This window comes from Patiria miniata, unplaced genomic scaffold (genome assembly GCF_015706575.1).
Source record: "Patiria miniata isolate m_02_andy unplaced genomic scaffold, ASM1570657v1 HiC_scaffold_23, whole genome shotgun sequence".
Classification (NCBI taxonomy): Eukaryota; Metazoa; Echinodermata; class Asteroidea; order Valvatida; family Asterinidae; genus Patiria; species Patiria miniata.
Genome location: NW_024037062.1, coordinates 9051908 through 9067208, shown reverse-complemented (window position 1 = coordinate 9067208; position 15301 = coordinate 9051908). Strand labels below are relative to the sequence as shown.

The 15301-nt window shown below is 37.3% G+C and overlaps 1 protein-coding gene across 10 annotated transcripts in view; it reads left to right on the top strand.

Annotated features, from left to right (window-relative positions):
• The window catches only part of LOC119731169 (protocadherin-15-like), a 93785-nt gene that overhangs the window by 15655 nt on the left and 62829 nt on the right, over positions 1-15301 (top strand). For all 10 annotated transcript variants that reach the window (XM_038204228.1, XM_038204227.1, XM_038204226.1 and 7 more), the window contains exon 3: positions 14755-14772. In XM_038204228.1, coding sequence (XP_038060156.1) covers positions 14755-14772 — 18 coding nt within the window. The remainder of the gene's footprint in view (positions 1-14754; positions 14773-15301) is intronic.

Below are 15301 nucleotides of genomic sequence, written 5' to 3'. Positions count from 1 at the left end.
AACATTATAAATATGATGTCAGTCCATTCTCTGGCACAGATAAATAAATGATGAATTCGGTTTGGTTGCCATGGTTGCTGCAGTGAGGCCTACATGGATGATGTAGTTCCGTAGTTGTTCGCCAGCGAATTAACTTTTGCTTTTCAAAGGACAATTTCCGTTTGATTGAAGTTGTTTTTGTCTGAAATTGTATTAAGCATTTGATTTCTGATTGGTTTTCGAATGAGATTAATTAACATTTGTTGAAATTACTAACGTCAGATGGGACGGCGAACGTGCGTACATGCACGTACTACCAGCACTTTACAGTAAACCTGTCCATGGACCAAGTTTTAACCTCAATTGCAAGTTTTATAGGGTCACCAGAAAACTGTTTGGAATTCCAGCGATCTGCCGTCAAATCTCATTGTAAACACATATTTCAGCCCCATTTTCTCTGATTTGGATATTGGATTAACCTGCATTAAATGATTGGCATTTTTACTGATACAATTTTGAAAATTTAAGCACGTCAAAGTACAATCACATTGAAGTCCATCGCAAGTCCATCACAAGGCTATCACAAGGCTATCACAAGTCCATCACAAATCTATCGCAAGTCCATCACAAGTCTATCACAAGTCCATCACAAGTCCATCACAAGTCCATCACAAGTCCATCACAAGGCTATCACAAGTCCATCACAAACTCCATCACAAGTCCATCACAAGTCCATCACAAATCCATCACAAGTCTATCACAAGTCCATTACAAGTCCATCACAAGTCCATCACAATTTGACGTCATCAAATAATTGCAATGTGAAATTTGTTAAGAGTTGAAATATGTTCAACTTTTGCAAATTCACATCGTGAAACTTCACTTTTACTCTGACTATGATCCGGCTTGAAAAAAAATTCAACAATTGTGACAAGTCTTTGACAAAGAACGGAAATGGTCAAAAATAAGTTTGATAAATTATAGGTCTTCTCCTTTACAGTGACAGTTTAATTTTTTGATAACAGACTCTCTTTGGCCAAATAATGCCCTTTGAAGTTTGTGAAATCACAGAGAAAAAGACAAAGAAAAATATGTGATAACAGTTTTGGGTTAAATACATCTTTAATTAAGGGCAAATGTATGATCTGAAACTATTATACATGTACTTTCCAAAAAATAAAACATTGAAATTGAGAAGAAATCAGCCCCATATAATTTTTTTATGGTATCTTCTGTTCAAGCTCTTCTCAAAACTGTTATTTTGAAGAACGTGTATCATGTTAGTGTTCAAAATTTAAGAAAAAAAATTGAAATTGAATTGAAAACAAAACAGCCCCACATTTTTCTTTTAGTCATATCTCCTCGTCTAGCTCTTCCAAACTGATATTTTGACAGACCTCCATGTCAAATTTGAGTGTTCTAGACTCCCATACAAAAACTGACAGCAATATAGCGTACTCATAACATCTTTATATAAACACATGTACTGCGCGATGTTTATTTGTCAGACCAAAGAGTAACGTCCACCCTAACACAATGATGTACCCGGTCACTCAACGAACCAACTCAAAGCTAAATTCCCCCCAATATGAACTGTACGCTCCAGTCCTGTCATGTCCAATCGACAGTCATTTGTCCCCCAATTAGAGGTTGCAGCGTCTGCGCTTGTAGAGATTCCCCCCGTTGTTAGGATTCCTCAACTGCGACATTTTCAAATTGGCTGGCATTCCAAATTGGTCGTGCCGGAGCGTCGCCTAAGGGAATCGGCCCTCCGGTCTCCACGGGTCTCCACGGGCTAGCTGCATCTTGAGTTACATCTTCAAAGAGTGATTTCTGGCTCCGGAGCTGGACTGGGACGCAAAGATGCGGGGAATGTCGGAGTTTACTCCGAGGATAAGTTAAGAAAACAGCAGGGATCTGGACTATTGACGTGGTCCACAGCGCATCCCAAAATACCCACAACTGGTTTTTTTTTTTTGCGAGGCTCTAGCGTCAGAGTGGAAACACTTACCGCCATTATTTTTTATATCATTTTAAACCTTGGAATCTTAACTTTATCCCTGGCGAGTATTGGTGTGATATTTAAAAGAGTTTTAAAATTGTTCATGTTCAAATAAAGGCATGTCGAAAACAAACTCAACCAGTACATCAGAAGCAAACTCAAGTCAAGAAGCTGTTGAAATTTTAAAAAAAAGTTGATTTTTATTAAAAACACATTGAACTTGAAAGGAAGAACAACATTGTGAATTTATTTAAGGTGTATTCTACGTGGATCAAAAAAAAAAGTAAACACAGAAGGTAAAAGGCAACGAGAACGTCACATCATGAACATGATGAAGCATTTCCACATTAGAAAAATGTGCATGCTTGATTTTCCTTGAAATCGGTTGAGTTTGTTTTTGACATGCCTTTGTTTGAACACAATTAATTTCATAACCGTTTTAAAAATCAAAAAAATACTTACCAGGGATAAAGTTCAGACAGTCTCTTGAGATCTGTGAAAATTTGCATAATTTTATATTGATTTGCATAGTTTTATATTATATTTACAATATTTAATTGTAAATAAGACATGCTTTATAATTTGGCATGAGTGCCTTGATTGTGTGATAATAAGAAATGCAATCTAGATCATCTAAATGTAAGTCAATCATAATCCTTTCTGAATCTGTTATTGGGTTCCGTAAGCTTGCATGATTGATTGGGAAAACAATAAGTATAAGCTCCAAGGTTATTGTGCTTGATTGATTAAGAAAATGCTAAGTTATGGCAACTATTTCTTAATTAAGTTTTGTTCCCATATCCCCCAATGTATTCCAAATATTTTTAGGATGAACCAATAAATCTCTTTAAGTGCGTCAATGATTAACATCAACTTAAGTTGCACAAACTTAAGGCCTCTACCTTTTTGATTCAACTTTCAAATGATACAAAAATGGAAATTTTGAGAACAAATCTCTATTTCTTGAAATAGAATGCAGAGATCAACTTTAATGAAACACAAAAATAGCCCAAAACATTTTACACAAAGGACAAATAAAGCAAACGAAAAAAAAAAAAAACACCAGAAAGAGTTTCGTCGTGTGAAAATCACACAAACCAGAAAATTCCCGACTTTGCACTTTTACAACATGTAGTGACAAGTTTCCCATCAGAGGTGTGATTATATTTTGTTTACTTTTCTTTTGTGTGCACTGAGAAACTCTTTAGAAACAATATTTGCCCTGTCACCAGTGTTTCTTTGCATAGTGATTACTGGCAGGTTTATGTGTTTGTTTTGACTGTTGTTAGAGCAATCAATTTTCAAATAGGGGGAAAGTGACAGAAGGATTTGATTTTTATAGAGTTAGCTAATATGATGACGTTTAGCTGTGTTCGCACTGGACTTTTTGTTTGGTAAAACTGACTGAGATAGTTGTAAACTTAACCAAAGTTAGTCCATTGCGAACAGCCAGTGAACTTCCAAATTGTCGAGTGTGGACTGTTGATTGTAAGTTTAACACTCAGAAGCAGTAGGGGCCGAAGTTTTACAGGGCCAGCTGCGTCACTAGGAGAATTACGTTGTTAGTTTTACATGTATGTAACGAGTGACTTTCTATTAATAGTGGATATTTATAAAGCGCACGTATCCACCAGGACTGGTGCTCAAGGCGCTACATCATTATTACCCCTGCTCATTGGGCACATGAAACATTCCAAATACCAGCTCAGCTCCCTGGGGAGTATACAGCTCGATGCAGCCTGTTAGGCGCAAGGAAGCTAATTCAATCACGATAACCATCTCTGCCCTCACAGGTACTATTAGCAGTTATGGGCAGATTCCGTTTGCATTTTCCACTCCTAAAAGCAGTCCTGAACCCATTGCAAGTTTGAAAAATGATCCCTCCATGCCATCGCCAAAAAACCCCCCAAAAAACACAATTTTCAGTTCTGATTTCATCCCAAATTTGTCAGAAATATAAGTTTAAAGATCGGCTCACTGCAGGGCAATACAATTGGACGCCATTTCCAATTGAATATGTTTGTGCCAGTTTAAGGAACAATAAAATAAATCTGAATTACATCACCCCGACGCAAAATTCCATCTTATGAAATCTGAAGCAGTTATTGAAAAAAAAACTAACCTGTCGAAATTTCAGCTGAGTAGAAAACCTGTTTTGAGAAAAAAAACCTGACGTAGGTTTAAATTGAAAGCACGATGGTTTGGTCCGAACCATCATAAGGAAATTCTTGGTAATTCTTCTTTTCTAAAAAATGACAGCGTACCAGGTGCAATGATTTCACATAATGCCTGATCCTATTATTTACTTAAAATCAGTCAAGTAGGATATTTCATGATATTTTGACAGTTTCATTTTTGAAGGTTTGCAAATGGTGTCAGTTCCTCCAAGAGAGAAATTGACGGTACAAAAATCGTGACTTGGCCGGCGTAGGCAATTTTGGATAGACTGCGAGTACGTGTTCAAACACATGCCATGTCGGTCTGCCGATGTAACAAACATACATGTATTGTTAGTCAGACGAAAGTAGACGCATGTACAATTTATTTGATCACAGCTTTCTTCTTTGTAATTACCATGGGCGGGTCCGCCATCTGGTCCGTTATGAATATTGATTTTTTCTATTGTCGCAATCCACCGTGCCCATTAATTCCCACGCCCAGACATAGATACAAAAAATTTACATGTTTGTTTTTTTCTACATGTAGTTTTTAAAGTGGAATCCCTATCACACGTATACAAAGTGTATAGCCTTCGTACTGCTGTTATGTATAATTGAAGGTATTTACAATTTCTGAAGCGTATCGCTAAATGTCTGGACTGTTAGACAAAATATGCAACTTGGTCATTCTATAAATTTGTGTTCCACTTTTTTCCTGTCCCTGTTACATCTGACATCTATGATTTGATAATTCTGATGCACTCCTTAATGCAGTCGTCCTCCAAGAGTGATTATGAATAGCAATCTATCTTCCCAACAAATAAAAAAATCATTTGAAGTCATTCTTAATGATATGTGAATGACAAATTACAAAGTACCAAGGTAACAGGGACAGGAAAAATGTCACACTTTGGACCCTAAATTTGAAGAATGACAAAATATAGGAAATTAAATCTATAAAAAAAAAATATTTATCCAGTTACAGTATTTGAACATGTTTTCATTTACATACATGTACAGTTAAAATATTGGTTGGCGAAATGCGAAATGTGTTCATATCAAGTATTTTTGAAAGAAACAGAAAACATCAAACAGTAACATTCCTGTGGAAATTTGACGAAAACTTTACTCTTGAAAAATCCCATTTATCACAGCGGTCGGGTAACTTCACATGTAAGTTTAAAAAATATAACGTTGGCAAAAATGTAATTTCGAAGCTGTAGCAATATGTAAACTTACATCAAGAACCTTCTGTTCAAGTGGCATCGTTAGACATATTGGTCGTATCATATGATGAATACAGGAATAAAAAAAAATAGCAATTTTGAATGTTTATAATAAATGCAGACATGTTGTTCACAAGGAGTCGTCCTTGAACACAGCTTGCACATTATGTTCTCAGTCACATGTAAATGCCACGACATTGAAGCGGTTCGATATTCAATTTATATATGCTAATTTTTATATACCGGTAATTAGGCTGTATCAAATTTGATAAAAGGAACTGTGCGTATTCTCATGTACCGTAAATCATCTTCTTCGTTGTTGTGAATTCAGTGTACATTATGAATTATATACATCAGTTGAATTCAGCAGCCATGTTGGAGGTGTGTTTTGTTATGTTAAAGGGAATATACAACATTTGCAAACATCAAAAAATAAAACTACCAACTTTTTACGAAATACCTTACTTGGATGTTGGTAAATGACAGTCTAAAGCATCCTGTAAAATGATGGCACCTGGTGTGAAGTCATTTTCAAGAAAATAGTCAGGTATTTTTGTATACATTTCCAACAATGGTCAGCCGACCACCGTTGGAAAAACCGAACTATTTTTCAACTACTGCCCCAAATTTACAATTTTTGTCAGTCCAAATTTTGTTTGCTATTGATTACATGTTCATGAACGGGTGCAGGCCAGCTACAACTGGTTCCCTTACCTTACAATTTTCCGGCATCTATAAATTGATCCGTTTCATCTTTAGTGGAGTCAAGGAACCAGACTACTTTTCGAACACAAAACTTCCAACATGTCAGTGTAACAATATTTGATCTATTATACTAACCCCTCAAATAGTTCATTTCTGAAAATTACAGCAAAAGCCAATGATGTACATTCCCTTTAATTCATTAACAATAAATGCACAAGAGATCTACTGATGCATATCCCCGCTGAACAAAAGCACACTCCCCAAAGATGTCCGCAGTGCAAACAATCTATACATTGTACTGTATTTGTTAGAATTTTGGAAAAAGACAGCTAAAAAAAAATTGTTAAATGTATCTCCAGAAATGACACACATTATCAATCATTTTTTTTGGTTCCTGACAGTTTCAATTTATATTGTTATTGCTGTCATTCTCAATTTTCTCAATATTGTGTTTTTTAGTTTGAATTTTTTTGTGGTGACTAATTATACTAGCAGTTTAGCATTGCATATTGTATATTTGAGGTGAATCCACTGTACATAATGTATGTATCTGAATTTGCTGTTTTAGCCTTGAATCTGTAATAAAATTGGAGGATTGCATACATTTGTACATGTTTTCATACAAAATGCATACAGTACATGTGTAAGAACTGTGCATTTATATTGCCATTGCTTGCTGATGTCATGCATACATGTGTAAAATGCACATATGTATGAACATGAGATATTTAACGAAACAGGCATCTTGTTAGATATCTCGTTAGACTCTGTTCAAACTTGTCATCTTGAAGACGGCCTAATTTTGAAATGGTTGATACAGCTGTATAACCATCACATGTATTTTCAATTACACATATTTTTTTAACCAAATATACATATTCAGACCATTTATAATCCATGTATCGGTATCCATCTTATAGTGTAGGCATATACTGTGCGTTTACTTGTACCAGTAACATTTCATCCTTATTGTTGAAGAAAGGATTTTGTTTTCACTTGTGACTGTGAGTGTTACAAGCACATACATGATGTGCCCTAAACGGTGAAAAAGCAAAATTGGACAAGAATGCAGTTTCCATGGTAACGTGATGCTCTTTTGCACATGTTATTACCTGCTTGAGCTACGGTACGTGTCTGGTGTATTGTACATCAAGCATTCACTTATCCCGTGAGCGTAAATGAAGTTAAATGCGCAGTAATGGGCAGAGTGATTGAAATAAAGCCCAGCGGGGGAGTTTAATGTCTGGAGCACGTAGTGAGCTGCAGAAATCACCACAACATGGAATACGGTACCGTATGCCGTGTGCTGCACACTGCAAACCATATTCAGTCGAGTCTCGTTAATACAAACTCATTTGGACCTAGCCAAATTGTTTGTTATATCAGAATTTTGTATTAAGAGGACCATCAGTCCCATTCATTGTGCACATAAATGCACAGTCGGGACTGAGGCTTATGTTTGTTATAACCAGAATTTTGTATTAAGAGAGTTTGTACTAACAAGATTCGTATAGGATCATTTGCAATTATCCAAAAGTGTTCTACCGAATTATTATCAAAAATCTTACTTGGATTAAAGGCATGTAGGATCATTTGCATTTATCCCAAAAGTAACCTAGTGAATTATTATCACAAAGCTTACTTGGATTAAAGATTGTACTGGTACTAAACACCCTGTGAAATTACTCCGTCTGGCTTGCTGTCATTTAGAAGAAATCAAGAAAAGTTGATTTCCAACGATCAGTCAATCGACTGATTTTTGGAAGTAAAGAGTGCTATGGACAAAATCGTGTTTCGTGATTGATAAAGTTGTGCATGGTTTTTTCACTGTTTTCTCAAAAAGTGTAATATCCACTGAGCTGAAACTTCACCTGGTTATGTTTTGAACATTCTTCTTTGGATTTCGAGTGGTGTTCTTATTGGAAACAAACAAAAGACACATTCCACATATTTTTAGATTTTCTGCATTTTTCATAATACAAGATAGATTATAAAAAAATAGTTACCAATGAATTTCTTTGTTCAAAGTATATTTTTTTGTTGTGACATTTTTCCGAAACATCTAACCGCATTTGTTTCAACCAGACATAACTTAGGAAATATTGAAATGACTTAGAAAGCAAACAATTTTGTGTATTGAAAGTGAGGTCAGCCATTTGGAAATTTAGGTTAAAGTCATTCAATCCATCGGAATTAAATGTCAATGCAATAAAAATACTTGCTGGTCTCGTTTTGTGTAAACACGCTCAGAATTTATGCATCTTGGAATATTTTTCGCCGGTCAAGACCCTATTTATCACCGTCATTTTCAGCGCTAACTAAAATAATCAAATGTAGACACAGTCAGGTTAAAGCATTACTGTGTATACCACATAGAGTTCTCTATAATATGAGCCACTGAATCTGAATTTTCATCAAAATAACAGTTTTGTATATTATATTGTTTGAACATCAGTAAAACAAAAACTGCTAACTTTACCCTTCAAAGTGGAAGTTTTCTTGACACCTCGAGTAGGATTTTCATTTTTTTCCCCATAAATTTTACAGATTTTATTAAAATGTGTGCTTTCTTGGAGGTACAGCAATTCTTAGTGCATAGATTGTTAAGGGGTTTTTTTTTTTGGGGGGGGGGGGCAATAGCAAAAGGATTTTGTCATTAATAAATCTTGTTAGAAATACATGTAGTGTGAGAACTTATTTGAATGCATTGTATAGGGGGCCTATATAAAGTATACAAAAGTTTTAATTTGTTTTTTTTGGGGTGATTTTTTTTGCTGTTTTTTGTGTGTTGCTCTGATAATAAATTCATGGATAGTCTGCAAATGAGCATTTTTTTCTTATTAATTGTTAATTGAAAGTTTCAATATTTTGGTTTTTTTCCCCTTCTCCCTGTTTTCAAATTTGAAGTTCTAGGGTAAGGTCACATTTTCTGAAAGGAATGTGCAAAAAAAAATATAGGCTCGGCACTTAAGTCAAAGTTGGAGGCAGTAATGGGGACAAAATTACCGTGGAGGGGCCAGATTTTCCCTCCCCAGGGAGGATTTCTCAGACCCAGGGAGAATCTCCCCTCCCTCAGAGGCGTTCTCCCCTCCCCCAGAGGCAGACCATGTTTTGCTTAAGAATGGGGTTTACTATCGCTGTCATAAGGGGGGGGGGAGGTTTGTTAGCAGGCATGTGCTATTTTGTCCCTGTCATTTTTCCTTTTCTTTTTGCAGCTCAAGGTTTTTTTTTGACAACCCTTCAATCAACCCCTCCCCCCCCCCCCCCCCCCTCCCCAAGATCCACCATGCACTTCCACCCCAGCGCTTCTAGACAAAAATTTGAAGACAATTTTCCTGCGATTGAAAAATCTACCCTAAGTTTATATCATTTTGATGCTTTGCACAATTTGACACAAAGCTTCTCTCAAGCATCGTGAATTCCTGAGAGATTGTGTTTCCTTTCTGAGCGATCCAATTTTTTTATTTGATGCTTGTATAATTGCCTACACGCAGGGCTTGACGTCAGTCGGTAAGCTTATTATTGTCTCATAAAATTCTGCCGTGACGCTCAGTTTTTATTATTGTGTCGACAATTGTGTTTATGAGTAGCTACATGTAAAAACAATAACGGTATGTGCGTCCTGCCGTGGCTTCAAACTGATGTTGGAAATTCAGCATGCAGTTTTTGTTAATCTCTGTTGAAATTGTAGGCCCTATAGTGCATGTAAATGCTTTGGAGTTAAACGTACAGTTTTTGCACAGTTTTCCACCATATGACGTAAAATAATTTCGGCAGTACAAGAAGTTTGTTGTTGGTGTGTGTTTTCCCTACTATTTTAAAAAAAAAAGAATAGTTATATTTTGTTTTATATCTAAAGAATATGTTACTCGTAAACCGATCCAAAAATAGCTTTAAAAAAAAAAAAACAGAAAATGTAAGTTGATTTCTTTGTTCAACTTTGAAAAATTATTATATTGCACCCAGCCGGTTCGCCTTGTGGTTTATTTGAAAAACAAAAGATGCAGATAATTTACATGGAGGATACTCTTGAGAAAATATAAAGGGAAAAACTTGTTTCTGTGTTATTGCCAATTTTCATTGGGATTGAAATGGTGAAAAAAATGTTTTAAAAATGTGACAACATTCAATTTCAGACATGTTTTTATGTACCTTACCGCATTAGTCTTGGTTCGAAACGGTGTTGTGCATGTGTATATTTGCAATCACCCTGTGCTAGAGGGGCGCGTTATCACAGCGAATCACTACCATACACCCATGAGCCGCTATCACAACAATGTTTTGGGAATCTTGTTGAATCTGCCCCTGAAAAATGGGGGAAACTCGTGCGCATGCGATACTTCTACAGGCAAATACTGTCTAATTCTCGGTCGAACTCGTACTACATACGGGTACGACAAAAAAGCTGCCCTAAAGTTGCACAGTTTGGTAGCATCTTGTACATGTATGTAACTGGCTGAAATTTTGGAGTTTGGTTCGTAGCAAAATGTGCAAGGTGCTGAACGCCCGCAGCATACCGGTAAATAAGGCAAAATGGGTGTACGTGTTCTACATAACCCCCGAGGACCGACACACAAAGGGAGAACAACAGATCCTTTCAGTCCTCAGGAGTTGGGTCTTTTGTTGGAAATGTGAAGTAAGTTTGTGTGCTTAGTCTATGGGAGAGTGTGTACTTATTCCTTCATGATTACAAAGGGAAACACAAAGCATTGTCCTCGAGAGTATAGTAAAACAAGAGTGTATGCGCGCAGCTACAAGATTCCGGCACTGTGATAGCGATTTGGCGGTTGATTGACCCAAGACTATCACCCCAAAAGTCCCTGTACTGTCCAAACACCAGCAATTCCACCTCCCTCATTGAGCGCCACCCATTGCGTGGGTTTGCTAGAAACAGTATCTTCCAGTTTATCATCGTACGCACTCTCCTCTTAAGTCCACAAAAAGACGCTGTCATTACTTTAGGTCTCCCTCATCCATTTGACAGCCGTCTTCTTTATCCTCTTGAGACATGTGTCCCGTCATCCCTGAGGTGTCACCAGACACTGTCGGGAGCTCTTAATCATCAAAATCTTTCCCAGTGGGGCGTGAGAAAATCCCCCTCTATGAGTGACTGTGTTGATTAACGACTGCAACCCATCCGTGCTGGATTCAGACATCTTATAGTTGTGCTGTTGGTTCTCCAGTACAAGACAAAATTTGTTATATTTTGCCATTTATTGACTTGCTGGGGGGGGGTAGTCATGTTCATTTGATCAATGTCTTGATGTCACTTATGGTTGATATGGAGAGTTTATTTGTTCCTTGGGTTGTTTGTTTGTTAGTGTTATTTGTTTGTTTGTTTGGTTCTTTCTTTATTTGTATTTTTGTATTTCTCCAGTTGAATTCTTTCTTAGTTGTACTTTGAATTTTCCTGGGGCTGTCTTTGAAATAAAGTTCAGCTTTGTTCAACTTTGTTTGTTGGACTAGTTGATGGGTTGTTTATTTGTTTGCTATTTTCTTAGTTGGTTTTAAAGATGTAGTTTCTACGCTGTTTCTGACTCTTACTCCTCAAAACAGATTTTTATTTTTATCTATTTTTCTTAGCATAACAAAAGTTATTCACATTTGAACATGTTGAATGAGACATCAGTAAGAAATTACCCCACAGTGAGCTATGGAAGCGTTATGTAATGTCCATAACAGAGCTTTTAAAAACTCAGTGAATAAACCTTAAACATTTTTTCAAATCTTATAAAAATACATCCATTGTCTAGTAATGGTCAAGGAGATTACAGACTAGGAGTTTTGGATCATTTCTCTGAATCGTTAATTAGATATCATGGTTAATTGGCTCTGGTATATGAACATAACACTGCCTTTCATAACAGTGGAATGGCCCAGTTACATGTATAAATTTTGAATTATCACAGCTCCGTAATAATTTGGTTCTTGTAGGATCGACTGGTTCCCACCTCCTATCGGCATCGATAATATGGGGACCGGAAACCAGCCCGTTCGCAGGCAGACCTGGTTATATTTGTTCATCAAAAGAAAAATAATTGAATTTGTTGAAAGGCACAGACAATGCGTCTCTAACCATAAATTTTTCACTTACGGAATATGACATGTAGGCCCTACTTGAAATAAAAATTTATGTTAATGCAGGTAGTATTGCACATACACTGAACGATTATCAAGTGGAATACATTTTTTCATGTCATTTTTGGAGAATGTGATTAATTTTGAAATTCGCTCTCCAAAAAATTTCTACAAAAAATTATGAGTCAGCCACTGTGTGTTATTTGTTATCTAATTCTAGTGGTCATTTTGAAATATTAACAGCCTGCGTGTTGTCTTTTACACGGTGTGATGGCTAATACTGTCGTCACTCGAGCCCCACCCACGTTTGACAATGCACGCAGACCTCGAAGTAATTGATTTTATATTTCATCGTGGGCGGATTGATTGTATGTTTGATATTGAGGGAACCGGTTATGTCCTGTCTCTTTATCCTTGTATTGTATCATAGGGTGCGTCTTTCTTGTTATATTAAAGGTAACATTTGCAAACATCAAAAACAAAAAAAACTATATTTTTATGAAATACCTTACTTGACTGTAAGTGAATAATAGTCTCAAGCATCCTATGTAATCATGGCACCTGGTGTGCTGTCATTTTCTAGAAAAGTGGAATTTTGGTGTCAATTTCCAACGATGGTCAGCTGACCATCTTTGGAATTTTTTTTTTTTTCAAATACTGCCTCCAATTTACCAAATTTGGTTAGTCCACATTTTGTCTCAATTGGTTGCACATCAGTGAACGGGTACAAGCCAGCTAGTCTGGTTCCCTGACCTAACAGTTCCCAACGTCTAGAGTTTTATCTGAAGTAGGGTCAGGGAACCAGACTACGGGAACAGCATTTTTTTTCTTCGATTTTTCTGGCATCAATGAACACAAAACTTCAAACAGTGCAACAATATTCGCTACAAAATACTAACCCCTTAATCCGTCCACTTCTGAAAATTACAGCAAAAGCAAATGTTGTATGTTTTACCTTTAAACTAAGGGATGTTGTATCACGGTTGAATTGGCTTCGTGTGCGTGGGAGACATTGAAATGAGATTACATGGCAGGGGGCTGCCCGAGGCTGAACATGTTTTCACTGTCAAGTCTGGTTGAGATGTGAGAAAAGTTGGCATTGAATTCAAAATTATGCAGGATCTAGCGAATTCTCTTTTCCCTGATGGACCGGTTTTCCATCTTTTGATTGGTCCATTGACCTATCGCGGTAGAATCGCGTTAGAATTGCATCAATGCAGCTTGTGAAATATTGTCCAATTACTGCTACATGATATACAAATGGACGCGGAACGCGCAAAATCTTAGACAAACAAAACTTAGTGTACAAAAACTACGTTGTCTAAGGGGCGTGGCTAACTCGCAAACGGTGAAAGGTCAATTGCACGCATATCAATGCCTTGCTCTCGACAACACGTAAGCTTTACATGTTTACAAGAAATGTTTCTTCGTCAGTAAAGTTATTGAAAAGATAAAATGAGAAGCTACTAGTTCTACACTGGGATTCCAGCTTTGTTTTAGAGCATTTTTTTCTAATTCATTAAAAATGTCCTCTACTGTTCCCATGACAACAGCTCGTGAATTTACCGGTATTCTCCCAATCCCGGCAAAAACTGAGTGTATACCGTGCTTATGAAATAATGTCAGTGAAGGGCAAAAAAAACAATATTGAATTTACGTTTCCCTGACATGCCCAACGAAAAAAATCATCCAATTTAAGGTTGCGGTACCCTCTGCTGTATATTTGAGCAAGCCAGCCGATCCCGTCAAGCATGGTGGATGAGTGGTAAGACATCTGTACTAGAAAGCAGGAGGTTGTAGGTTCAAGTCCAACCCAAGTCAGCTTGTGAATTTGTCTCGAAACCCTCTGGGGTGAAAGTGCTAAATCTGGCTGAGCCAGCCTAGCGTTCTCTTTGTAGGCATCTCGTTGACAGACTGACAGGCAGACTGACTGACAGACTGTCACTTGTGAGCCGGGCAGTGCTATCATATAGGATTACCCCATAACGCAATGAATGGGATAATTCCGGCCCATTGTGAAGACCAGATGCATTTAGTGGAGTGCCGTGGCCTCGTGGTCTGGAGCATTGACTTCGTGGTCTGCGGGTAAAGCTGCGGGTTGTGGGTTGGAGTCCAGCCTGGGGTCTTGGTGCGTGTGCCCTTGAGCAAGGCGCTTTGTCACTAATTGCTTCTCCCCACTCAGGAGTGAATGGGTACCTGTGAGGGCAGAGATGGCTATCGTGATTGAATTAGCTTCCTTGTGCCTAAGAGGCAGCATGGAGCTGTATACTCCCCAGGGAGCTGAGATTGGCTTTGAAATGTTTAAATGGCCGAATGAGCAAGGGTAGTAATAATAATGTAAAGCGCTTTGATCTTAGTTAAAAACCCTGCATAACCTGTTATTATTTTAAAAAGACTTCCAGTGAATAGCCATTCTGTATCAGTTGCCGACTAGAATCGTGTGCACTCAGGGACCAGCTTTACAAGGCCTTCCTAACCCTGTTTATTCCCCTCTGTACTTATTAATTCATGAATTTATCATAAATGTCATACTAATAAGCCTCTTATTTTTTGTTTTCTTCCTTTCCCCCACGTCTGTCTGTCTCATCATTTCTTCTGCAATCAGCATCAGGATCTTCACACAGTGAGTAATTTTTAGTATTAAACTGGGTAAATTGGGCAAGACAAGATGTCAGTGCATCTGAGCTTCAAATACAGACATGGTTTTGAGTTTTGTCAATTTGTTGTTATTCTTTCTCTCATAATTGTGCAGTCCTTCTGATTTGAGGCGTGCGATCACACCCCCAAGCCATCGCACGCCTAAAAGCTTCGTGAGAAGTGCGAATAATTGCACACCTGAATCCCTCTGTACTGCACACATACATTTACGGCATAATTATACTTCATAACTGTGATAAAAAAAATCTGTTGGTGAAGAAAATAAAAACCAAGATGATTATCATTAAAAAAATACCATATTGTTCAGTCCCAGCTTGACTACTGAATCACCAGCCTAGAACAAGTTATGTGATATAGAAAAATCACACACCTAGAAAAATTGCACGCTTAGAAAAATCCAGGTGTGCTCTTCTCCACACGCCTGTGAATTTCAAATCAGAAGGACTGATTGTGTTGTTTCTAACTTTTAATTTACGTGTTAAACATTTATGACG